Source organism: Bombina bombina, chromosome 2 (genome assembly GCF_027579735.1).
Source record: "Bombina bombina isolate aBomBom1 chromosome 2, aBomBom1.pri, whole genome shotgun sequence".
Lineage (NCBI taxonomy): Eukaryota > Metazoa > Chordata > Amphibia > Anura > Bombinatoridae > Bombina > Bombina bombina.
This window is the reverse complement of record NC_069500.1, coordinates 362,883,568-362,911,495: the sequence shown is the minus strand read 5'-3', so window position 1 is coordinate 362,911,495 and position 27,928 is coordinate 362,883,568. Positions and strand designations below refer to the sequence as shown.

The 27,928-nt window shown below is 40.4% G+C and overlaps 1 protein-coding gene across 2 annotated transcripts in view; it reads right to left on the bottom strand.

The window, feature by feature from the left end:
• HIP1R (huntingtin interacting protein 1 related) overlaps nt 1-27,928 on the bottom strand; it is a 533,463-nt gene that overhangs the window by 7,891 nt on the left and 497,644 nt on the right. For both annotated transcript variants that reach the window (XM_053701777.1, XM_053701776.1), the window contains one exon: nt 15,566-15,766. In XM_053701777.1, coding sequence (XP_053557752.1) covers nt 15,566-15,766 — 201 coding nt within the window. The remainder of the gene's footprint in view (nt 1-15,565; nt 15,767-27,928) is intronic.

Sequence of the window (27,928 nt, the reverse complement as noted above, 5' to 3'; positions counted from 1 at the left end):
TGAGGATCCCTGGATCTGGACAGATACCTGGGAAGTTTCTTGTTTAGATGAGAGGCCATCAGATCTATTTCTGGAAGTCCCCAGATTTGAACAATCTGAAGAAATACCTCTGGGTGAAGGGACCATTCGCCCGGATGTAACGTCTGGCGACTGAGATAATCCGCTTCCCAATTGTCTACACCTGGGATGTGAACCGCAGAGATTAGACAGGAGCTGGATTCCGCCCATACAAGTATCCGAGATACTTCTTTCATAGCCTGAGGACTGTGAGTCCCACCCTGATGATTGACATATGCCACGGTTGTGACTTTGTCTGAAAACAAATAAACGATTCTCTCTTCAGAAGAGGCCAGAACTGAAGAGCTCTGAAAATCGCACGTAGTTCCAAAATGTTTATTGGTAATCTCGCCTCCTGAGATTCCCAAACCCCCTGCGCTGTCAGAGATCCCCATACAACTCCCCAACCTGACAGACTCGCATCTGTTGAGATCACAGTCCAGGTTGGACGAACAAAAGAAGCCCCTTGGACTAAACAATGGTGATCTATCCACCACGTCAGAGAGTGTCGTACATTGGGATTTAAGGATATTAATTGTGATATCTTTGTATAATCCCTGCACCATTGGTTCAGCATACAAAGCTGAAGAGGTTGCATGTGAAAACGAGCAAAAGGGATCGCGTCCGATGCAGCAGTCATGAGACCTAGAATTTCCATGCATAAAGCTACCGAAGGGAATGATTGAGACTGTAGGTTTCGACAGGCTGAAACCAATTTCAGACGTCTCTTTTCTGTTTGAGACAAGGTCATGGACACTGAATCTATTTGAAAACCTAGAAAGGTTACCCTTGTCTGAGGAATCAAGGAACTCTTTGGTAAATTGATCCTCCAACCATGTTTTTGAAGAAACAAGACAAGTCGATTCGTATGAGATTCTGCAGAATGTGAAGACTGAGCAAGTACCAAGATATCGTCCAAATAAGGAAATACCGCAATACCCTGTTCTCGGATTACAGAGAGAAGGGCACCGAGAACCTTTGAAAAGATCCTTGGAGCTGTTGCTAGGCCAAACGGAAGGGCCACAAACTGGTAATGCTTGTCTAGAAAAGAGAATCTCAGAAACTGAAAGTGATCTGGATGAATCGGAATATGAAGATATGCATCCTGTAAATCTATTGTGGACATATAATGCCCTTGTTGAACAAAAGGCAGAATAGTCCTTATAGTTACCATTTTGAATGTTGGTATACTTACATAACGATTCAATATCTTTAGATTCAGAACTGGTCTGAAGGAATTCTCCTTCTTTGGTACAATGAATAGATTTGAGTAAAACCCCAGACCCTGTTCCAGAACTGGAACTGGCACAATTACTCCAGCCAACTCTAGATCTGAAACACATTTCAGAAATGCCTGAGCCTTCACTGGGTTTATTGGAATGCGAGAGAGAAAAAATCTCTTTGCAGGCGGCCTTACCTTGAAACCTATTCTGTACCCTTGTGAAACAATGTTCTGAATCCAAAGACTGTGAATCGAATTGATCCAAATGTATTTGAAAAATTGTAACCTGCCCCCTACCAGCTGTGCTGGAATGAGGGCCGCACCTTCATGTGGACTTGGGAGCTGGTTTTGACTTTCTAAAAGGCTTGGATTTATTCCAGATTGGAGAAGGTTTCCAAACAGAAACCGTTCCTTTAGGGGAAGGGTCAGGCTTCTGTTCCTTATTCTGACGAAAGGAACGAAAACGATTAGCAGCCCTATATTTAACTTTAGATTTTTTGTCCTGAGGCAAAAAAGTTCCTTTCCCCCCAGTAACAGTTGAAATAATAGAATCCAACTGGGAACCAAATAATTGATTACCTTGGAAAGAAAGAGAAAGCAAAGTTGACTTAGAAGACATATCTGCATTCCAAGTTTTAAGCCATAAAGCTCTTCTAGCTAAAATAGCTAAAGACATATACCTGACATCAACTCTAATGATATCAAAGATGGCATCACAAATAAAGTTATTAGCATGTTGAAGAAGATTAACAATGCTATGAGTATTATGGTCTGATACTTGTTGTGCTAAAGCCTCCAACCAAAAAGTGGAAGCGGCAGCAACATCAGCCAAAGAAATAGCAGGCCTAAGAAGATTACCTGAACATAGATAAGCTTTCCTTAGAAAGGATTCAATTTTCCTATCTAAAGGATCCTTAAAGGAAGTACTATCTGCCGTAGGAATAGTAGTACGTTTAGCAAGAGTAGAGATAGCCCCATCAACTTTAGGGATTTTGTCCCAAAACTCTAATCTGTCAGATGGCACAGGATACAATTTCTTAAACCTTTGAGAAGGAGTAAATGAAGTACCCATATTATTCCATTCCCTAGAAATTACTTCAGAAATAGCCTCAGGGACAGGAAAAACTTCAGGAATAACCATAGGAGGTTTAAAAACCGAATTTAAACGCTTATTAGATTTAGTATCAAGAGGACTAGATTCCTCCATCTCTAATGCGATTAAAACTTCTTTAAGTAAAGAGCGAATAAATTCCATTTTAAATAAATATGAAGATTTATCAGTGTCAATATCTGAGACAGAATCCTCTGAACCAGAAAAATCCTCATCAGAAACAGACAAATCAGAATGATGACGGTCATTTAAAATTTCATCTGAAAAATGAGAAGTTTTAAAAGACCTTTTACGTTTACTGGAAGGAGGAAGAACAGACATAGCCTTCCTAATAGATTTAGAAACAAATTATTTTATATTAACAGGAACATCCTGAGTATTAGATGTTGAAGGAACAGCAACAGGTAATGGTATATTACTAATGGAAACACTATCTGCATTAGCAAGCTTATCATGACATTCATCACAAACTACAGCCGGAGGAACAGTTACCACAAGTTTACAACAAATGCACTTAACTTTGGTAGAACCAGCATCAGGCAGCGTCTTTCCAGAAGTAGATTCTGATCCAGGAAATAATAAAAAAAAAATTTGCGCCAAAAAAGTCAGCGCCAAGAATGACGCAATAAATTGAAGCATTTTCAGCCCCTGCGAGCCTAACAGCCGACAGGGAAAAAAGTCAATTTGAAACAATTTTTAAGGTAAGAAAAAAATTGATTATTCATATGCATTATCCCAAATAATGAAACTGACTGTCTGAAATAAGGAATATTGATCATCCTGAATCAAGGCAAATATAAGTTTAAAGACATATATTTAGAACTTTATATAAGTGCCCAACCATAGCTTAGAGTGTCACAAAAAATAAGACTTACTTACCCCAGGACACTCATCTACATATAGTAGATAGCCAAACCAGTACTGAAACGAGAATCAGTAGAGGTAATGGTATATAAGAGTATATCGTCGATCTGAAAAGGGAGGTAAGAGATGAATCTCTACGACCGATAACAGAGAACCTATGAAATAGATCCCGTAGAAGGAGACCATTGAATTCAAATAGGCAATACTCTCTTCAAATCCCTCTGACATTCACTGCACTCTGAGAGGAAAACTGGGCTCCAGCCTGCTGCGAAGCGCATATCAACGTAGAATCTAGCACAAACTTACTTCACCACCTCCACGGGAGGCAAAGTTTGTAAAACTGAATTGTGGGTGTGGTGAGGGGTGTATTTATAGGCATTTTAAGGTTTGGGAAACTTTGCCCCTCCTGGTAGGAATGTATGTCCCATACGTCACTAGCTCATGGACTCTTGCTAATTACATGAAAGAAATATATATATATATATATATATATATATATATATACACACACACACAGTATCTCACAAAAGTGAGTACACCCCTCACATTTTTGTAAATATATTATATCTTTTCATGTGACAACACTGAAGAACTGACACTTTGCTACAATGTAAAGTAGTGAGTAGTGAGTATAACAATCTAAATTTGCTGTCCCCTCAAAATAACGCAACACACAGTCATTAAAGTCTAAACCGTTGGCAATAAAAGTGAGTACACCCTAAGTGGGAATCTCAAAATTGGGCACAATTAGCCATTTTCTCTCCCCGATGTCATGTGACTCGTTAGTGTTACAATGTCTCTGGTGTGAATAGGGAGCAGGTGTATTAAATTTGGTGTTATCTCTCTCACATTCTCTCATACTTCCTCTAAAGTAATGTTAATAGAAATTGCTCCATCCACATTTCCTATATCTAAAAATTTTCAGGAGAGGAAACAGCTTTGCTGATGGAATAAAGGGAACACCTGGCTTACTCCATTCCTTAGGAACTAGATCAGAAACTGAATTAGGCAAAGATATGGTAGAAGGCGGTTTGGGGGCCACCTTAAAGAATTTATCAATTATTTTAACATGTTTGTCCAAAGTGTGAGAATCTTCAACTTCAAAAACAATTAAAATGTCCAAACCTGAAATTAAAGGAGACAATTTCTGCCACTAGTTTAGGTGGAGGTCCTAGGTTTTTGGAAATCCACCCTCAGTAGATGAATGTTTGGATTCAAATGTATCCCATTTTTCTGTAGGGAACTGATAAGTGTTGCTCCTTAGGGAAGTCATTGATGAACTAAGGGACCCCTTTTGCTCCTTGCATATGTCAAAATTTGACTGCTGAAGGTATAACAGTCATCAACTCACTACGAGCCAAGTGGATATAAGGCTTAAATTTAAGAGAGCGTTCAGTAAAAATTACTGGGGTATAGCACTGAGAGACTGCAGACGGATGAATACTCTGACTGAAGGGCAGCGCTGAAAACCCAGCACTGGGATAGATTCAGCACAAAGTGCATGACTGAGCAGGGAGACACACCAGAATATCCATACAAATTAAACAAGGGTTGGAATGGATTAAATGATCAGCAGATCGCTCAAAGCTGATGGTCCAGAGACCCAAGCTGCATTAATGTGGTCCATAAAAGAGTAGTTAGAATAAAGAGAACAATAAGGAAAAGCTGCTGCTACATCTAAATATATAGTAAGCAAGCATAGTATAAGAGCACACAAGAAACTAGTTTAGTAGTAAACAATTAACCACAGCAAGTTTCACAACCTTCTGATAAGTCTAAGATGACTATAACACCTCAGAAGCAGAAAGGCAAACTAAAAAAAGCTCTCCAAAAACGTTAACCATTGGGACTACCAGCGAGTGCTTAAACGGATTCCGATGTCCAAAAACTGCAGAGTTAGTGCAGGCGAGTAAGAGTGGGCTGCATTAAGAGCTTTGGTAACAACACAGAGTGCTATATTTAAAGAGAAAGTAACTTCATTTTTTAACAATATTTAAAAGTGCATATATGTCCCCATACTAATGGCTAGCGGGCTATAAAGGTGCATTGCACTTACCTGTCAGCACTTTACTGTATTTACCTCACCTGCAGAAGAACTGCTTCCAGTAGACGGGCCTATCTGAGGCAGTGGAACCATGGTGCCAAGGATCTTACAAGGTACAGCCACTTTAGCCCAAGGGATTGGCATATAAAAATGCATTTCACCTAGGGTATCTGCAACATCATACAAGGAGCAGCACATTGTAGACCAGTAGATTAGCAGATAAATCCACATTTCATCCAGGAGGCCTCAGACATCTCCAAACTGGGCGAAGATTTTCACTGCCTGACTGAAAACTCCGGCCTTAGCCTCTGACCTTGGGCACTGTGAGGGGGAAAATCGGTCTCAGATTGGTTAGATAACCCCTATCAATGACATTATATTAGTGCTTCAGAATTGACCTCACTCCCTCTTGGAAGCAAAAATTTGTTAAAGCATTCTGGGAGAGTAGGCTGGATTAAGGTGATAGAAAGGTCAGGTTTGAAATGTGCATGGGTGTATTTCAATTCGAAATAGAAGAATTTTTGCAATATACTTCCATTAACAAAAATGCTTTTAGTAAAGGTTATTACTGTTTTTCTGCGGCATATGCACATATGCTGTGAGGGCCCTTGCACCAGTATTAAAAAAAACCACACCTTGTTAGAGAGTCAGTGGTAGCTTGTATGACACAGAAGCTATACACACCATCTTCAGCTCTCTGAGCTTAAATACTGGTGCACAGGCTCTCACAGAATATGTGCGTATGCTGCAGGAAAACAGTAATCACTTTTACTAAATGCAATTTTGCCAATTGAAGTATATTGCAAAAATGCTTCTATTTTGAATTAAAAAGCACCCATGCACATTTTCAAACCTGAACTTTCTATCTTTTTAATCCATCCTACTCTCCCAGAATCCCTCAGTCAAATTTTTGTCTCCAAGCGTGAGTGAGAATTCTGAAGCACTAATCTACATGTCATTTATAGGGGTTCTCTAACCAAACTGAGACCCAATTTTTACTAGAAACACTTTTGCTAATGGAAGTATATTTCAAATTGAAATGCATGTATGAAATTCACGAATGCACATTTCAATTTTAACCTTTCTATCCCTTTGAGGGGTGTTTTTTGCCACCGCCTATTGGATTGGAGTGTAATCTTACATGTGATGACGTTATGGACTCTCACCATCTTATGAAAGAAAAGAAATATATCACCTGAGACCGTTTTACATAAAGTAATAATTCCGATATTAGTATGATATGTATGTGCAAAGTGCTATACTTCAATCATTTTAAACAGATAGCAAAGTCAAAAACATTCACGAGTTAGAAAAGGTATGGAATTGTAAAAAAATGTTCCAATTAACTTTAATTACATTTGCTTTATTCTCTTGGTATCCATTGTTGAAACACTAAGTCAGCAACATTTCCAAAAAGGTTTGCAGCGTTGTTATACATGAAATCTTGGACTAGTGAAGAGATGGCATTTTGAAGCAACTAGTAGATTCTTCAAAACACAGTTCGGGACCCATTACTGGGTTGCAACATTAGGTTTACTGGTCACGACGTGTATGTGGTGTGTGGGTGTTGTATGAGAGTGTGTGTGATTTGTGTATTATATGAGAGAGTGTGTGTTTAAATTTTACAACACTTGTAAAGGGACATAAACCTATTTTTTTCCTTTCTGGATTCAGATAGAAAAACAGAATTTATGCTTACCTGATAAATTACTTTCTCTTGCGGTGTATCCAGTCCACGGATTCATCCTTTACTTGTGGGATATTCTCATTCCCTACAGGAAGTAGCAAAGAGAGCACACAGCAAAGCTGTCCATATAGCTCCCCCTCTAGCTCCACCCCCCAGTCATTTGACCAAAGGTTAGGAAGAAAAAGGAGAAACCATAGGGTGCAGTGGTGACTGTAGTTTAAACAAAAAATTTTTTTTTACCCGACTTAAATGCCAGGGCGGACCGTGGACTGGATACACCGCAAGAGAAAGTAATTTATCAGGTAAGCATAAATTCTGTTTTCTCTTGCAAGGTGTATCCAGTCCACGGATTCATCCTTTACTTGTGGGATACCAATACCAAAGCTTTAGGACACGGATGAAGGGAGGGAACAAGACAGGTACCTTAAACGGAAGGCACCACTGCTTGCAAAACCTTTCTCCCAAAAATAACCTCAGAAGAAGCAAAAGTATCGAATTTGTAAAATTTGGCAAAAGTATGCAGTGAAGACCAAGTCGCTGCCTTACAAATCTGTTCAACAGAAGCCTCATTTTTGAAAGCCCATGTGGAAGCCACTGCTCTAGTAGAATGAGCAGTAATTCTTTCAGGAGGCTGCTGGCCAGCAGTCTCATAGGCCAAACGGATGATGCTTTTCAGCCAAAAGGAAAGAGAGGTAGCAGTCGCTTTCTGACCTCTCCTCTTATCAGAATAGATAACAAACAAGGAAGATGTTTGTCTGAAATCCTTAGTTGCTTGTAAATAGAACTTTAAAGCACGAACTACATCAATATTGTGTAATAGACGTTCCTTCTTCGAAGATGGATTAGGACACAGAGAAGGAACAACTATTTCCTGGTTAATATTCTTGTTAGAAACAACTTTAGGAAGAAAACCAGGCTTGGCACGCAAAACTACCTTATCTGCGTGGAACACCAGGTAAGGTGAATCACACTGTAAGGCAGATAATTCTGAAACTCTTCGAGCAAAAGAGATAGCTATCAAAAACAAAACTTTCCAAGATAACAACTTAATGTCTATGGAATGTAAAGGTTCAAATGGAACCCCTTGAAGAACTGAAAGAACTAGATACAAACTCCATGGCGGAGCCACAGGTTTATAGACAGGCTTGATTCTGACTAAAGCCTGAGCAAACACTTGAACGTCTGGTAGCTCTGCCAGACGCTTGTGTAACAGGACAGACAAAGCAGATATTTGTCCTTTTAAGGAACTAGCTGACAATCCTTTCTCCAGTCCTTCTTGGAGAAAGGACAATATCCTGGGAATCCTAATCTTACTCCATGAGTAACCCTTGGATTCACACCAACAAAGATATTTCCGCCATATCTTATGGTAGATTTTCCTGGTGACAGGCTTTCTAGCCTGAATCAGAGTATCTATAACTGACTCAGAGAACCCACGCTTTGATAGAATTAAGCGTTCAATCTCCAAGCAGTCAGACGTAGAGAAACTAAATTTGGATGCTTGAACGGACCCTGTATTAGAAGATCCTGCCTCATTGGCAGTGACCATGGTGGGACAGATGACATGTCCACTAGGTCTGCATACCAAGTCCTGCGTGGCCACGCAGACGCTATCAGAATCACCGAAGCCTTCTCCTGCTTGATTCTGGCAACCAGACGCCGGAGGAGAGGAAACGGTGGAAAAACATAAGCCAGATTGAAGGACCAAGGCGCTGCTAGAGCATCTATCAATACCGCCTTGGGATCCCGGGACCTGGACCCGTAGAGAGGAAGTTTGGTGTTCTGACTGGACGCCATCAGATCCAACTCTGGGATGCCCCATAGCTGAGCCAGCTGGGCAAATACCTCTGGGTGGAGTTCCCACTCCCCCGGGTGAAAAGTCCGACGACTTAGAAAATCCGCCTCCCAGTTGTCTACTCCTGGGATGTGAATTGCTGAGAGATGGCAGGAGTGATCCTCCGCCCACCTGATTATTTTGGTTACTTCCGTCATCGCTAGGGAACTCTTTGTTCCCCCCTGATGATTGACGTAAGCTACAGTCGTGATGTTGTCCGACTGAAATCTGATGAATTTGGCCGCCCCTAGTTGAGGCCATGCCTGAAGAGCGTTGAATATTGCCCTCAGTTCCAGAATGTTTATCGGGAGAAGAGTTTCTTCCCGAGACCATAAGCCCTGAGCTTTCAGGGAGTCCCAGACCGCACCCCAGCCTAACAGACTGGCGTCGGTCGTTACGATGATCCACTCTGGCCTGCGGAAACATATTCCTTGAGACAGGTGATCCTGAGACAACCACCAGAGAAGAGAATCTCTGGTCTCCTGGTCCAACTGAATTTGAGGAGACAAATCTGCATAATCCCCATTCCACTGTTTGAGCATGCATAGTTGCAGTGGTCTGAGGTGTATCCGAGCAAAAGGGACTATGTCCATTGCCGCAACCATTAGTCCAATTGTCTCCATGCACTGAGCCACAGATGGCCGAGGAATGGAATAAAGAGCTCGGCAAGTAGTTAAGAGTTTTAGCTTTCTGACCTCCGTCAGAAATATTTTCATTTCTACCGAGTCTATCAGGGTTCCTAGGAATGGAACTCTTGAGAGGGGGGAGAGAGAACTCTTTTTGATGACATCTCGATAATGTTTACATCTTCCGCTTCTATGCGTGCAAGATCATCAATGCTAATATAGTTATAAATAACCCAATGAACGATACTATAAGTAATGTAACACTTTGATACATTCCTTATTTCCTGTCTCTACATATTAATTTACTCACGTACTGCAGGATTGACACATTGAGTCCTATTCATTACTGAAATCCTATGTCACAGTCAGCTCATAATCCAATTGGATCTGATTAATGCCAGTCATTGTAATGTTGGATGCTAACCAATCAAAATTGATTCGAGTCTTACCGCAATGAACCAATCCCTAGACATATTGTCTTATACCCCACTCTGTCCGGCCGGCGCGTACCCCTCTGAGGAAGCGTTATGTGAAACGCGCGTCGGGCACCTGCACGAGGTTATGGAACCTCGATTTTAATAGCTGACTCAGTCTTAATATTCAATTGCACCGCAGTGATTACGCCTATAGACAGTGGCAGTTAATGTTAAACAAGGCCTCCGCTATAGAAGAGACCTTTTTCAGTTTAAGTTTAGCAGATTTCTTTCCATTCGTGAGTAACCAGTGTTCAGAGTTATATATACAGTGATAGTTACGGTTAAACAGGCCTCCGCTATAGAAGAGACCTTTTTTAGTTCAGCTCAGCATATCTTTCCATTCGTGGGTAACCAGTTGGTATATTTATACTTAGCCAGGTTGAACTGCAGCTCCATTTTCTATCTTTTTCTCTAAAGCAAAGCGAATATCTGCCTGGCCAAGGTGCATACTTGGGATTGCAAACCGCTTCTAGCGGTGAATATGTGCTACAAAAGAAATCTTTTTTAGTTCAACTCAGTATATCTTTCCACTCGTGAGTAACCCTTTGGTATTTTTATATTCAGCCAGTCTGAAATGTAACTTTAATTTCTATCTTTTTAGAGCAAAGTTAATAATTGTTTGTACAAGTTGTATACTGATATTATATTTAACGATGTATATGTGCATCATGCATATAAAGTGCATTTGATTTTCTAATTAACCATTTGTGTATATGGTATATATTGATAACTCATGGCTTAAGCTAATATATAAATACAACAGGACTAGCCAATATTTAAGCTGAGAATTCAATTTTACAAGTATAATTGCTGCAACATCAAGCTGTATACAGCAAATAATATCAAGAACATCATATCAATGGCCTTTATAATATAACTGACAATACTCCTTGTCCTTAAAGGTATACACCGTACTTTAATATCACCAATGACTTTGCTTTGCCCGGGGTCCTTTAATGCCAATTTAACATATTTTGTAATACTGGCAATGATTAAACTTTAGAAACACAGTAAACCACCAGCTTTACTTCCGACTGATTGATTAATATACATACACGGAGTGTACTGTAGATTATTTTTGTAACTTTACATTTTTTAGCACACAAACCGGAAAATTTGATCGGGTATTATACATAATACTGTTGTGCTTCTTTGTATAAGTACATATCAGATACACTCCACCATAACTGCTAACAACATACTCACTTACCTACAGGGGTTGATTACCTATATATACACAAATATTCAAATACCTCCTGTAAGGAAGTGATTTGTATTTCATAGGTGCAATTCAGATTAAATTATATTGTCTGAGTTCCAGCAAGTTTTAAACTGTATGTGTGTGAGTGTGCGTGAGTACTAGTCCAGCCGGACTACTACTAAAATATTTTTTCTCTAAATAAAGTTATTTTGTGTGAATGTAGTTGTCAATGGTACTTTAAGAATCCGAAATTTGATTTCACTCATTTTTTGAATATTCTGATAGTGGGTTTTAGTATTTAACTAGTCCAGTAACCAACAGTCCTTTTTCTTTGCGCTGCAAAATCTCTCTTTTTTTTCATCTCACTGTACATTCTTTTGGATGTTCACCTTCCACCCTTGAGACCTCAGAAAGGCCAATACAATCTCTGTGTGAGACTTGGTTCTTTGGAAAGTTGACGCCTGAATTAAGATGTAGTCTAGGTAAGGCGCCACTGCTATGCCCTGCAGTCTTAGAACCGCCAGGAGGGACCCTAGCACCTTTGTGAAAATTCTGGGAGCAGTGGCCAACCCGAAAGGAAGAGCCACAAACTGAAAATGCTTGTCCAGAAAGGCGAACCTGAGAAACTGGTGATGACCTTTGTGGATAGGAATGTGCAGATACGCATCCTTTAGATCCACGGTAGTCATATATTGACCCTCCTGAATCATTGGTAAGATTGTCCGAATGGTCTCCATCTTGAATGATGGGACTCTGAGGAATTTGTTTAGAATTTTGAGATCCTGGATTGGTCTGAAAGTTCCTTCTTTTTTGGGAACCACAAACAGGTTTGAGTAAAACCCCAGTCCTTGTTCTGCAATTGGAACTGGGTGGATCACTCCTATTGTATGTAGATCTTCTACACAGCGTAAAAACGCCTCTTTTTTTGTCTGATCTGTAGACAGACGAGAAATGTGGAACCTTCCCCTTGGAGGAGAGTCCTTGAATTCTAGAAAGTTTCCCTGGGCTACAATCTCTAATGCCCAAGGATCGTGTACATCTCTTGCCCAGGCCTGAGCGAAGAGAGAAAGTCTGCCCCCTACTAGATCCGGTCCCGGATCGGGGGCTACCCCTTCATGCTGTCTTGGTGGCAGCTGCAGGCTTTTTGGCCTGTTTACCCTTATTCCAGCCCTGGTAAGGTTTCCAGTTTGCCTTGGGCTGTGAAGCGTTACCCTCTTGGCTTTGCAGCCGGAGAGGATGAAGCGGGGCCGTTCCTGAAATTGCGAAAGGAACGAAAATTAGCTTTGTTCTTTGTTTTAAAGGCTTTGTCCTGAGGGAGAGCATGGCCTTTTCCCCCGGTGATATCTGAAATAATCTCTTTCAATTCAGGCCCAAATAGGGTCTTCCCTTTGAAAGGAATGTTCAAAAGCTTGGATTTAGACGACACATCGGCCGACCAGGACTTTAGCCATAGCGCCCTGCGCGCCAAAATCTGAATTTTTCGCCGCTAACTTAGCTATTTGGAAAGCGGCGTCAGTGATAAAAGAATTAGCTAGCTTTAGAGCCTTAATTCTATCCATAATTTCCTCATATGAGGTCTCCGTCTGGAGCGAGTCTTCCAGCGCCTCAAACCAGAAAGCAGCTGCAGTAGTTACAGGAATAATGCAGGCAATAGGTTGGAGAAGAAAACCTTGTTGAACAAAAATTTTCTTAAGTAAACCCTCTAATTTTTTATCCATAGGGTCTTTAAAAGCACAACTGTCTTCAATTGGTATGGTTGTGCGTTTAGCTAGTGTAGAAACAGCCCCCTCCACCTTAGGGACCGTCTGCCACGAGTCCCGCATGGGGTCAGATATGGGGAACATTTTCTTAAAAACAGGAGGGGGGACAAAAGGGACACCTGGCCTATCCCACTCCCTAGTAACGATATCCGCAATCCTCTTAGGGACCGGAAACGCATGCATGTAAGCAGGGACCTCTAGGAACTTGTCCATTTTACACAATTTCTCTGGGATCAACAAAGGGTCACAGTCATCCAGAGTAGCTAATACCTCCCTAAGTAAAACACAGAGGTGTTCTAGTTTAAATTTAAAAGCCAATGTATCTGAATCTGTCTGGGGAGGAACCCTTCCTGAATCAGAGACTTCTCCCTCAGACATCAAATCCCTCGCTCCCACTTCAGAGCGTTGTCGGCTACCAAAGCGTCAGAATGCTCAAAATCTGTTCTTAAAACGGAGCTATCACGCTTTGCAGGTAACACGGGCAGTTTAGATAAGAAGGCTGTAAGAGAATTATCCATGACTGCCGCTAAGTCTTGTAATGTAAAAGGGTTAGACGCACTAGAGGTACTAGGCGTCGCTTGCGCGGGCGTAACTGGTTGTGACACTTGGGGAGAGGCAGACGGGCTACCCTCGTTACCTTCAGTCTGAGAATCATCTTGGGCCACATTCTTAAGTGCAACAATATGATCTTTAAAGTGTATAGACATATCAGTACAAGTGGGACACATTCTGAGAGGGGGTTCCACCATGGCTTCTAAACACATTGAACAAGGATTTTCCTTAGTGTCAGACATGTTTAACAGACTAGTAGAGTACACAAACAGGCTTGGAATCACTTTAATCAAATAAAAAACACAATTTGAAAAAAACATTACTGTGCCTTTAAGAGATAAAAAGAGCAAACAATTTTACAAAACGGTGAAAAATGCAGCCAACACCTGGTTAAATCACTACAGCACCTTGCCACAGCCTTGCTGTGGCCCTACCTTCCCTTAGGGATCAGATTTGGGGGAATATAGCTTCTTTTAGGCCCTCAAACATCAGCAGGACCCTCCATGTGAAACAGCATGAACTTATCTGCAATTCTAAGTGTGCATCTGAGGCGCGAAATTAGGCCCCTCCCACTCTACTCCGGAGCTGTGAGGCCTAGTAAATCACTCCTAAGTGACTAAAAAACAGCCATGTGGTAATAACCCCAGAAAAAACCCAAAAGGGCTTTCAAAGTGTCTTGCAAAACGATTTTTCCTTAGCCAAACAATCGATTGCCCTGAATAAGTGTCAACCAGTATATTAGCCCTATTATGTAAGCATTCAATTCCTTACTAAGTCTGTGAACATAGCTTACCCTCCCCTCATGGGGATATTGTCAGTCTCTTCTAGCATTATCTCAGTCTTGTCTAGAAATAAATGACTGAACATACCTTATTGCAGATCACCCTGCAAACTGTTCCCCCCAACTGAAGTTTTCTGGTACTCCTCAGTCCTGTGTGGGAACAGCAGTGGATTTTAGTTACAACATGCTAAAATCATTTTCCTCTCAGCAGAAATCTTCATCACTTTTCTGCTAGAGAGTAAATAGTACAAACCGGTACCATTTAAAATAACAGAATTGTAGTTTTATTATCTTCAATCAAAAGTTTAACACCACATTCACTTTACACTCCCGAGAGAGACCCTAGTGCTTAGAGCCAGCAAAGAGAATGACTGGGGGGTGGAGCTAGAGGGGGAGCTATATGGACAGCTTTGCTGTGTGCTCTCTTTGCTACTTCCTGTAGGGAATGAGAATATCCCACAAGTAAAGGATGAATCCGTGGACTGGATACACCTTGCAAGAGAAATATGATTTTAAACCACTTTACAAATTACTTCTATTATCAATTTTCTCTCTCGTTTTTTTGTTATCCTTTGTTGAAAAGCAGGCAAGTTCATGAGTGTGCACGTGTCTGCAGAACTATATAGCAGCAGTTTTGAAACAATTTAATTTATTAGCAAGAACACTAGATCACAGCACTATTTCCTATAATGCAGTGCTCCAGATGTTCCCTCTACCTATCTAGATATCTCTTCAACAAAGAATACCATGAGAACTAAGCAAATTTGATAATAGAGCATACATTTTTTTAAAAGTTTCCAATTTATTTCTGTCTGAATCATGAAAGAAAATTTTTGGGTTTCATGTCCCTTTATAGTTTGACCCCAATCAGAAATAAAAGTATGCACACATTTTAGTCAATTTGCCAAAAATTGCAGCTATCCAGTGTATATTACTTAAATTTTTTCAGACCAAGCATAAAAATAGGGCCGCAAAAGTATGGGTCTTTGGAAACAAAAGTTTGAAGAACCCTGCTCTGGAGGGTTCTGGAACCAAATTTTAGTTGTAAAATTTGTGAGGAGATTAGTAAGGTATTTAGTGTGCTTAGTTTACATTATGTTTTGATGGGCTAACAATACCAGCGGGTCCATGAAACTTCTCATAATTTAGGTTATGTAGCCTGCTCAATACTCACACTAGAAAAGGGAAGTGAAGAACTTAAAATGATTTACCTTAAAATATTGTTGTTAGTGAAACCTGGTTATCATCCCCTGTTATAACAGTTATGCTTAAGTACAACTAGTCCTTAGTCACATTGTAAAAATGCAAAGCTTTGTGACTAACTGGGTGGGGTAAGAGGTATTTGTTTACCTTGTAATCTGCTTTAGACTGAATGTTGGGTTTTTGCGGGAGCTGTGGCTTCTTCAGTATACCAGGCCTCTGAGCTGGCACAGATTTTACTTCTTCCGCATTGTCCTCATATACTCCAGCAAGAGCATAATGCTGCTTCCTCAGCACTCCAAGACGCATCCTTTCATTTTGCAACATATTTTCAAGCTCAAGTACTTTAACCTGTAGCACAAATACAATCGGTATTATAAAAAGGTGTAAAATTGTCAAAGGAAGACCTATAATCCAATATAATAATGCTGCCCAATCGCTATGCCTTTCTCTTTGACTTCATGTCCCTTTGCTCTTCTTTTTCAAGCAAATTGATATATTATTTTAAATTGGATTAAAGGGAGATTGTAGAGCAAAAATGACATACTAATTTGTAAGAGCATGTCATTTTGGAACTACTGACCCTCAGTCTCCATGTGTTTAATTCCCACAAAGGGGTACACACATAGGTACAGTTTAAAGGTGAATATATGTGTTGATTGGCAGGACTGTGCATCTGCTGATCGTCAACATAAAGAAATATTAAAAGTAAAAATGAATTACAATGCAAAAGTAATCTGAAATGCAAGGTCATTTAGCAAATTTTTCAAAAATTCCTGATGTTAGCCATATCTATTTTTAATCTAATTGCTTTTTATCTAGGCTTTTTTCCAGATAGAGCATGCAAATGTTAAGCAACCTTCTAATTGCACCTATCACAAATGTTTCTTCATTTTCTTATAATATTTATTTGAAAAAGCAGGAATGTAATCTTATGAGCAAGATCATTTTTGGTTCAGAACCTCAGTAGCACTTGCTGGTTAGTGGCTAGTTTGAGTTTCATATCCCTTTAATGTTAGCACGACAAACAATCTGCTATTGCAATTCTTCTTTACTTGTTAGAAGGTGGCTCTCTAATATTGGTCACTTTGAGCTCCTTTATTCCCAAATTTCCACTCGTAGGGAACCTAACTCCTTTGTCTCCCTCAGCCAGCGAAGGAGAGTGGAACCCTTAGGTATCAGACTGAAGCAGAGTTGATTAGCTTTAACCCCTTAAGGACAAGGCCATTTTTAAATTTCTTTCCCTTAAGGACCAGGGCTATTTTTACATTTCTGCAGTGTTTGTGTTTAGCTGTAATTTTCCTCTTACTCATTTACTGTACCCACACATTATATACAGTTTTTCTCGCCATTAAATGGACTTTCTAAAGATACCATTATTTTCATCATATCTTATCATTTCTATAATTTTTTTTTATAAAATATGAGGAAAAATGGAAAAAAAACACACTTTTTCTAACTTTGACCCCCAAAATCTGTTACACATCTACAACCACCAAAAAACACCCATGCTAAATAGTTTCTAAATGTTTACATGTTCTTTGCTTTTTTTGCAAGTTATAGGGCAATAAGTACAAGTAGCACTTTTCTATTTCCAAACCACTTTTTTTCAAAATTAGCGCTAGTTACATTGGGACACTGATATCTTTCAGGAATCCCTGAATATCCCTTGACATGTATATATTTTTTTAGAAGACATCCCAAAGTATTGATCTAGGCCCAATTTGGTATATTTCATGCCACCATTTCACTGCCAAATGAGATCAAATAAAAAAAATTGTTCACTTTTTCACTAATTTTTTCACAAACTTTAGGTTTCTCACTGAAATTAATTGCAAACAACTTGTGCAATTATGGCATAAATGGTTGTAAACGCTTCTCTGGGATCCCCTTTGTTCAGAAATAGCAGACATATATGGCTTTGGCGTTGCTTTTTGGTAATTAGAAGGCCGCTAAATGCCACTGCGCACCACACGTGAATTATGCCCAGCAGTGAAGTGGTTAATAAGGGAGCATGTAGGGAGCTTCTAGGGTTAATTTTAGCTTTAGTGTAGTAGACAACCCCAAGTATTGATCTAGACCCATCTTGGTATATTTCATACCACCATTTCCCCGCCAAATGCGATCAAATAAAAAAAACGTTCACTTTTTCACAATTTTTTTCACAAACTTTAGGTTTCTCACTGAAATTATTTACAAACAGCTTGTGCAATTATGGCACAAATGGTTGTAAATGCTTCTCTGGAATCCCCTTTGTTCAGAAATAGCAGACATATATGGCTTTGGCGTTGCTTTTTGGTAATTAGAAGGCCGCTAAATACCGCATCACACGTGAATTATGTCTAGCAGTGAAGGGGTTAATTAGGTAGCTTGTAGGGAGCTTGCAGGGTTAATTTTAGCTTTAATGTAGAGATCAGCCTCCCACCTGACACATCACGCCCCCTGATCCCTCCCAAACAGCTCTCTTCCCTCCCCCACCCCACAATTATCCCCGCCATCTTAAGTACTGGCAGAAAGTCTGCCAGTACTAAAATAAAAGGTATTTTTAAAAAATATATATATTTTTTTTGCATATTTACATATGCTGATGTGTAGGATCCCCCCTTAGCCCCCAACCTCCCTGATCTGCCCAAACAGCTCTCTATCCCTCCCCCTCTACCTTATTGGTAGCCATCTTGGGTACTGGCAGCTGTCTGCCAGTACCCAGTTTACTAAAAAAAACTGCTTTTTATATATATATTTTTTTTCTGTAGTGTAGCTTCCCCCCAGCCAAAGAGCAACCCCCCACCGCCTCCCAGATCCCTTAGATGTATTTTTAAAATTATAATTATTTTATCCCACTTATTTTTTGAACATTTCTGTAGTGTAGCCGTTCCCACCCGCTTCCACCCCATGCACGTGCCCGCCCCCCCATGGTCACGCCCGCGATCCCACCCCCCTCAACGTCATAGCACACATCGATGGCTGCCCACCCGCCTCCCACTGCAGCTCCCACCCACCAACGATACCGGCCATCGATGTCCGGTGCAGAGAGGGCCACAGAGTGGCTCTCTCTGCATCGGATGGCCAAGGGGTGTTATTGCAGGATGCCTCGATATCGAGGCATCACTGCAATAACCGGAAAGCGGCTGGAAGCGAGCAGGATCGCTTCCAGCCGCTTTAAACCCCTAATGTCGTACAGGGTACGTCGCTGGTCTTTAAAGACCAGGTTGTGTGCGACGTACCCTGTACGACATGCGTCGTTAAGGGGTTAAATATTCCTACTCCATACCTATCTATTGAAATTTTATATAATACTTTTAATTAATTATGTATGTGGTGTGTTAGCAGACCCTTAGGTTCAAGATATTATATACACAGTTTCTTTTTTTCAGGGATTTCCTTAACAGTTCATATGATGCATAGTTTTATATATTCCCATCATATCAGAGCTCTCTGCAGGTAAATTCGCCTATTTAATTTCATTTCATAGAGCATAAGAGATTTATATTGTTTTACAACCTATAGGTAGGTGACATTGTTCAATAGTAAGCAAATTAATCACACGCTCCCACAGGTTTTCTTATATCATATCTAACATGTTACTATATAATTCTCGTCTTAAAGGGACATTAAACACTAAATACATGCTAGATAGAATGATGCAAAGAAAAGATTAGTCCATGACTAACATGTAGATTTATTTTTTAAAGTTTCATTAGTTGTTTAAAAAGTGACAAAATAAGTGTAAAGTTTTAGTGTCTATAAAACACTGGGAGCTGCCATGTTGTAACTTGTGTTACCTTCTCTGCTGTGGCCAATTAGGGACCATTATAAATAGGTCACTAGAGTGTGCAGCCAATGGTTGTGCTGGATTTAACAGTGTTCTGCACTTCCATTTCTAACAGGAACTGAAAAGCTCACAATTTCAGAATGGAATTACAGGCAAAGAGGACAAAATAAATAATGAAAGTATATTGCAGAGTTGTTTTATATATACAATTTCTCATTTTATACTACCATCTCAAAGTGTTTAATGTCCCTTTAATTATTTACTATGCCAATATATAGTTTCTATGTTAAAGGGACAGTCTACACCAGCAGTTTTATTGTTTTAAAAGATAGATAATCCCTTTATTACCCATTCCCCAGTTTTGCATAACCAACACAGTTATATTAATATACTTTTAACCTCTGTGATTATCTTGTATCTAAGCCTCTGCAAACTCCCCCTTTATTTCAGTTCTTTTGACAGACTTGCAGTTTAGCCAATCAGTGTCTGCTCCCAGATAACTTCACGTGCACAGTGTTATCTATATGAAATACGTGAACTAACACCCTCTAGTGGTGAAAAACTGTTAAAATGCATTCTGAAAAGAGGTGGGCTTCAAGGTCTAAGAAATTAGCATATGAACCTCCTAGGTTAAGCTTTCAACTAAGAATACCAAGAGAACAAAGCAAAATTGGTGATAAAAGTAAATTGGAAAATTGTTTAAAAACAGAATTTATGCTTACCTGATAAATTACTTTCTCCAACGGTGTGTCCGGTCCACGGCGTCATCCTTACTTGTGGGATATTCTCTTCCCCAACAGGAAATGGCAAAGAGTCCCAGCAAAGCTGGTCACATGATCCCTCCTAGGCTCCGCCCACCCCAGTCATTCGACCGACGGACAAGAGGAAATATATATAGGAGAAACCATATGATACCGTGGTGACTGTAGTTAGAGAAAATAATTCATCAGACCTGATTAAAAAACCAGGGCGGGCCGTGGACCGGACACACCGTTGGAGAAAGTAATTTATCAGGTAAGCATAAATTCTGTTTTCTCCAACATTGGTGTGTCCGGTCCACGGCGTCATCCTTACTTGTGGGAACCAATACCAAAGCTTTAGGACACGGATGAAGGGAGGGAGCAAATCAGGTCACCTAAATGGAAGGCACCACGGCTTGCAAAACCTTTCTCCCAAAAATAGCCTCCGAAGAAGCAAAAGTATCAAATTTGTAAAATTTGGCAAAAGTGTGCAGTGAAGACCAAGTCGCTGCCTTACATATCTGGTCAACAGAAGCCTCGTTCTTGAAGGCCCATGTGGAAGCCACAGCCCTAGTGGAGTGAGCTGTGATTCTTTCAGGAGGCTGCCGTCCGGCAGTCTCATAAGCCAATCGGATAATGCTTTTAAGCCAAAAGGAAAGAGAGGTAGAAGTCGCTTTTTGACCTCTCCTTTTACTAGAATAAACAACAAACAAGGAAGATGTTTGTCTGAAATATTTAGTAGCCTCTAAATAGAATTTTAGAGCACGGACTACGTCCAAATTGTGTAACAAACGTTCCTTCTTTGAAACTGGATTCGGACACAAAGAAGGAACAACTATCTCCTGGTTAATATTTTTGTTGGAAACAACTTTCGGAAGAAAACCAGGCTTAGTACGCAAAACCACCTTATCTGCATGGAACACCAGATAGGGCGGAGAACACTGCAGAGCTCTGAAACTCTTCTAGCAGAAGAAATTGCAACCAAAAACAAAACTTTCCAAGATAATAACTTAATATCTACGGAATGTAAGGGTTCAAACGGAACCCCTTGAAGAACTGAAAGAACTAGATTTAGACTCCAGGGAGGAGTCAAAGGTCTGTAAACAGGCTTGATCCTAACCAGAGCCTGAACAAATGCTTGAACATCTGGCACAGCTGCCAGTCTTTTGTGAAGTAAAACAGATAAAGCAGAGATCTGTCCCTTCAGAGAACTTGCAGATAATCCTTTCTCCAACCCTTCTTGTAGAAAGGATAGAATCTTAGGAATTTTTGTCTTGTTCCATGGGAATCCTTTAGATTCACACCAACAGATATATTTTTTCCATATTTTATGGTAAATTTTTCTAGTTACAGGCTTTCTAGCCTGAATCAGAGTATCTATTACAGAATCTGAAAACCCACGCTTTGATAAAATCAAGCGTTCAATCTCCAAGCCGTCAGTTGGAGGGAAACCAGATTCGGATGTTCGAATGGACCCTGAACAAGAAGGTCCTGTCTCAAAGGTAGCTTCCATGGTGGAGCCGATGACATATTCACCAGGTCTGCATACCAAGTCCTGCGTGGCCACGCAGGAGCTATCAAGATCACCGAGGCCCTCTCCTGATTGATCCTGGCTACCAGCCTGGGGATGAGAGGAAACGGTGGGAATACATAAGCTAGGTTGAAGGTCCAAGGTTCTACTAGTGCATCTACTAGAGTCGCCTTGGGATCCCTGGATCTGGACCCGTAGCAAGGAACCTTGAAGTTCTGACGAGACGCCATCAGATCCATGTCTGGAATGCCCCATAATTGAGTTATTTGGGCAAAGATTTCCGGATGGAGTTCCCACTCCCCCGGATGGAATGTCTGACGACTCAGAAAATCCGCTTCCCAATTTACCACTCCTGGGATGTGGATCGCAGACAAGTGGCAGGAGTGATCCTCTGCCCATTGAATTATCTTGGTCACTTCTTTCATCGCCAGGGAACTCCTTGTTCCCCCCTGATGATTGATATATGCAACGGTCATCATGTTGTCTGACTGAAACCTTATGAATTTGGCCTTTGCTAGTTGAGGCCAAGCTCTGAGAGCATTGAATATCGCTCTCAGTTCCAGAATGTTTATCGGGAGAAGAGACTCTTCCCGAGACCATAGACCCTGAGCTTTCAGGGATTCCCAGACCGCGCCCCAGCCCACTAGGCTGGCGTCGGTCGTGACAATGACCCACTCTGGTCTGCGAAAGCTCATTCCCTGTGACAGATTGTCCAGGGTCAGCCACCAACGGAGTGAATCTCTGGTCTTTTGATCTACTTGAATCGTCGGAGACAAGTCTGTATAATCCCCATTCCACTGTCTGAGTATGCACAGTTGTAATGGTCTTAGATGAATTCGTGCAAAAGGAACTATGTCCATTGTTGCAACCATCAATCCTATTACTTCCATGCACTGCGCTATGGAAGGACGAGGAACAGAGTGAAGTACTTGACAAGAGCTTAGAAGTTTTGATTTTCTGACCTCTGTCAGAAAAATCCTCATTTCTAATGAATCTATTATTGTTCCCAAGAAGGGAACTCTTGTTGACGGGGACAGAGAACTTTTTTCTTTGTTCACCTTCCATCCGTGAGATCTGAGAAAGGCTAGGACGATGTCCGTATGAGCCTTTGCTTTTGACATGGACGACGCTTGAATCAGGATGTCGTCCAAGTAAGGTACTACTGCAATGCCCCTTGGTCTTAGAACCGCTAGAAGGGACCCTAGTACCTTTGTGAAAATCCTTGGAGCAGTGGCTAATCCGAATTGAAGTGCCACAAACTGGTAATGCTTGTCCAGAAAAGCGAACCTTAGGAACTGATGATGTTCCTTGTGGATAGGAATATGTAGGTACGCATCCTTTAAATCCACGGTAGTCATAAATTGATTTTCCTGGATAGTAGGTAGGATCGTTCGAATAGTTTCCATTTTGAACGATGGTACCCTGAGAAATTTGTTTAGGATCTTTAGATCCAAAATTGGTCTGAATGTTCCCTCTTTTTTGGGAACTATGAACAGATTGGAATAAAATCCCATTCCTTGTTCTCTTATTGGAACTGGATGTATCACTCCCATCTTTAACAGGTCTTCTACACAATGTAAGAATGCCTGTCTCTTTATTTGGTTTGAAGATAATTGAGACCTGTGGAACCTTCCCCTTGGGGGTAGTTCCTTGAATTCCAGGAGATAACCTTGAGAAACTATTTCTAGCGCTCAAGGATCCTGAACATCTCTTGCCCAAGCCTGAGCAAAGAGAGAAAGTCTGCCCCCCACTAGATCCGGTCCCGGATCGGGGGCTATCCCTTCATGCTGTTTTGGTAGCAGTGGTAGGCTTCTTGGCCTGCTTACCCTTGTTCCAGCCTTGCATTGGTTTCCAGGCTGGTTTGGGTTGTGAAGTATTACCCTCTTGCTTAGAGGATACAGAATTAGAGACTGGTCCGTTTCTGCGAAAGGGACGAAAATTAGGCTTATTTTTAGCCTTAAAAGACCTATCCTGCGGGAGGGCGTGGCCCTTTCCCCCAGTGATGTCTGAAATAATCTCTTTCAAATCAGGTCCAAATAATGTTTTACCTTTGAAAGGAATGTTAAGCAATTTTGTCTTGGAAGACACATCCGCTGACCAAGACTTTAGCCAAAGCGCTCTGCGCGCCACGATAGCAAACCCTGAATTTTTCGCCGCTAATCTAGCTAATTGCAAAGCGGCATCTAAAACAAAAGAGTTAGCCAATTTAAGTGCTTGAACTCTGTCCATAACCTCCTCATACGAAGATTCTTTACTGAGCGATTTTTCTAGTTCCTCGAACCAGAAACACGCTGCCGTAGTGACAGGAACAATGCATGAAATTGGTTGTAGAAGGTAACCTTGCTGTACAAAAATCTTTTTAAGCAAACCCTCTAATTTCTTATCCATAGGATCTTTGAAAGCACAACTATCTTCGATAGGAATAGTAGTGCGTTTGTTTAGAGTAGAAACCGCCCCCTCGACCTTGGGGACTGTCTGCCATAAGTCCTTTCTGGGGTCAACTATAGGAAATAATTTCTTAAATATAGGGGGGGGAACAAAAGGTATGCCGGGACTTTCCCACTCTTTATTTACTATGTCCGCCACCCGCTTGGGTATAGGAAAAGCGTCGGGGGGCACCGGAACCTCTAGGAACTTGTCCATCTTACATAATTTCTCTGGATTGACCAAATTGTCACAATCATCCAGAGTAGATAACACCTCCTTAAGCAGTGCGCGGAGATGTTCTAATTTAAATTTAAATGTCACAACATCAGGTTCAGCTTTATGAGAAATTTTTCCTGAATCTGAGATTTCTCCATCAGACAAAACCTCCCTCATGGCCCCTTGAGATTGGTGTGAGGGTATGTCAGAACAGTTATCATCAGCGTCCTCTTGCTCTTCAGTGTTTAAAACAGAGCAATCGCGCTTTCTCTGATAAGTAGGCATTTTGGATAAAAGATTTGCTATGGAGTTATCCATTACAGCCGTTAATTGTTGCATGGTAATAAGTATTGGCGCACTAGATGTACTATGGGCCTCCTGTGTGGGCATAACTGGTGTAGACACAGTAGGGGATGATGTAGTATCATGTTTACTCCCCTCATTTGAGGAATCATCTTGGGCAATATCATTATCTGTGGCATTACTGTCCTTACTTTGTTTGGACACTATGGCACAATTATCACATAAATTTAAATTAGGAGACACATTGGCTTTCATACATATAGAACATAGCTTATCTGATGGTACAGACATGTTAAAAAGGCTTAAACTTGTCAACAAAGCACAAAAAACGTTTTAAAATAAAACCGTTACTGTCACTTTAAATTTCAAACTGAAAACACTTTATTACTGAATATGTGAAAAAGTATGAAGGAATTGTTCAAAATTCACCAAAATTTCACCACAGTGTCTTAAAGCATTAAAGTATTGCACACCAAATTTCAGAGCTTTAACCCTTAAATTAACGGAACCGGAGCCGTTTTTACATTTAACCCCTATACAGTCCCAGCTATATGCTTTGCTGAGACCCAACCAAGCCCAGAGGGGAATACGATACCAAATGACGCCTTCTATAAGCTTTTTCAGTGATTCTTAGCTCCTGACACATGCATCTGCATGCCTTGCTCTCCAAAAACAACTGCGCATTAATGGCGCGAAAATGAGGCTCTGTCTATAACTAGAAAGGCCCCCATCTGAAAAAGGCGTCCAACACAGTGCCTGCCGTTTTTCTAAACGTTCCCCAAGATTATAATACCAATTATTAGTTAGAATCTGCATAATATGCCTAGTAAAGCAATCGTTTTAGTCCAGAAAAATGTCTACCAGTTTTTAAGCCCTTTTTGAAGCCCTTTATTCTTTTTATGTTTAACTAAGAAAATGGCTTACCGGTCCCCATGAGGGGAAATGACAGCCTTCCAGCATTACATGGTCTTGTTAGAAATATGGCTAGTCATACCTTAAGCAGAAAAGTCTGCTAACTGTTTCCCCCAACTGAAGTTACTTCATCTCAACAGTCCTGTGTGGAAACAGCAATCGATTTTAGTTACTGTCTGCTAAAATCATCTTCCTCTTACAAACAGAAATCTTCATCCTTTTCTGTTTCAGAGTAAATAGTACATACCAGCACTATTTTAAAATAACAAACACTTGATAGAAGAATAAAACTACATTTAAACACCAAAAAACTCTTAACCATCTCCGTGGAGATGTTGCCTGTGCAACGGCAAAGAGAATGACTGGGGTGGGCGGAGCCTAGGAGGGATCATGTGACCAGCTTTGCTGGGACTCTTTGCCATTTCCTGTTGGGGAAGAGAATATCCCACAAGTAAGGATGACGCCGTGGACCGGACACACCAATGTTGGAGAAATTGCATGCTCTATCTGAATCATGAAAGTTTATTTTGGCCGAGACTGTCCCTTTAAATGTAATAGCCTTTATCACAATATATACTTAAACATTGTTTTATATTTTAGCATCTTACATATTGCATTAAACTTTGGTTCGAATAATTTTTCTAAGCACAAACGTGGAGCTGTAAATATACAGGTGTGAAGATATTAAAACAGAAGTTTCTTTGATACCTTTATATTTTGTTTGCAGACATATCTGTAGATTTGTTTTATTTCTGTATTACATATAATCTGTGAGATTGTATTTAGTATTTCAAAGTAAACATTACTTTTAACATCTGCATAAAAAACTAAAAAAAAAAAATATAATTTTTTTTTTTTTGAATGTCAAAAATGGAATGAGAACTACGGATGCCATGTGATATTACATCAATATACAATAGTATTCTACACAGTAGAGGTATAGAGGCATTAGAAAGGAGATGTGCCAAGTGGAATATTCCACTTTATTTATTGTCATAGCAGTTGACTAAATGAACCACTGTGTGTTTTTTTTGTTTTTTTTATTAAAGTATTTTTTATTATTGAAAATATATCCAATAAGGGTAACAACAATATAAGAACAGATAAGTTACACAATCAGCTAAAGAACATATATAGCTTCTAATAGTAATGAAGGAACAGTACAAATCAATTTGGAACAGCAAGGTAAGCAGTTGTAAATTACAGATGCTTGTCAAATGAGTCAGCCCATACATTGTGGTAAATATTATGCAAACCTCTAGGAATAAGTTCAAAATTAATCGAATTATCCAGGCGGGGGGAGGGAGGGAAAGGGGAGAAGGCTACATCTTAAAGTGGAGATGGGGAGGGGAAGGGAGGAGGGAAGGGAGGAAGGAAGGAAGGGGGGGGCAGGGTGGGGTCGGGAGGGACAGGTTAGGTAATATGAGGGTAAGCTAAGATCTGTTACGTGTCTAATGGCAGAAAAGACAAGATAAGATACATTTTGTTTACTTAGGGTTGTCCTCATAAAGGAACCACGGTTTCCATATAGCCCAGTACAGGTCCTACCTATCCATTCTCAAGTAGAAGCTTCTTTCCATTTCGGCAAAATAGTTAATGGTAGCAACTACATCTATTATGTCTGGAGGTGATGTTTGTTTCCACGCTCTTGCTATGGTGAGTTTTATAGCGGCAAAGAAAACGATGACCAGTTTAGATCTCAAAAGAGGTGTGGTGTTTGGGAAGATATGGAAGAGGGCTGTCTCTGGTTTGAGTGGTATTGACAATCCTATTTCTTTACTTTATTCCAGCATGATTCCAGAGCTGGGCAGCTCCACCAAACATGCAAATCAGTTCCTCTTTCACTACAGTTGCGCCAGCACATGGGAGAAGAGAGTGGGAACATCTGTGATAGTCTGATAGGTGTATAATACCACCTGAGAAGGATTTTCATATGTGATTCAATGGAGTTTGCACAGTGTAAAGTTTTCCTAGTCAATGTAATAGCCCTGTGTAAATCTTTATCAGTGATAGTCCTAGCTAAGTCATATTCCCAAGCTTTAAGTTGCCAGATTCTGTCAGAATTGGTAGATTTCTGGATCAGATTGTAGTGTGTGGATATGGTCTTGGGGAGTCTTGTTTTTGATTTCCATAGTTTTTCCCATGCAGTCAAGGGTCTACTGTCATTTTTAGGGAAGCCCCACGATATTAAGAAGTTGTATAGTCTAGTGTATTCAAACATAGCCCAGGGGGGCAGAGAAGTATTTTTCTTTTGAAGGCAGTTTCTAGACACAGACATGGGAACCACAATAGCCCCCTTTTATGACAATATTTATATGGCCCAATAAGAGTATGATTATATCGGGAATACAACCTTATATTTCTAACATAGTGGAATACGGGCGGTACATTGATGATATCATCATAATATGGAAAGGAAACAAAGAACAGGCTTCAGATTTTGTTAATTATATGAATTTAAACACTTATATTCTGAAATTTACAAGTAAAATCACAAAAGATAAGAGTTTTTGGATTTAGTCCTGTACACAGAGAGAAGCCAAACCATTCTAGTCAGAAATTACGGAAAACATCTGCCCAGCTGGAAAACCAATATTCCACATGGACAATTT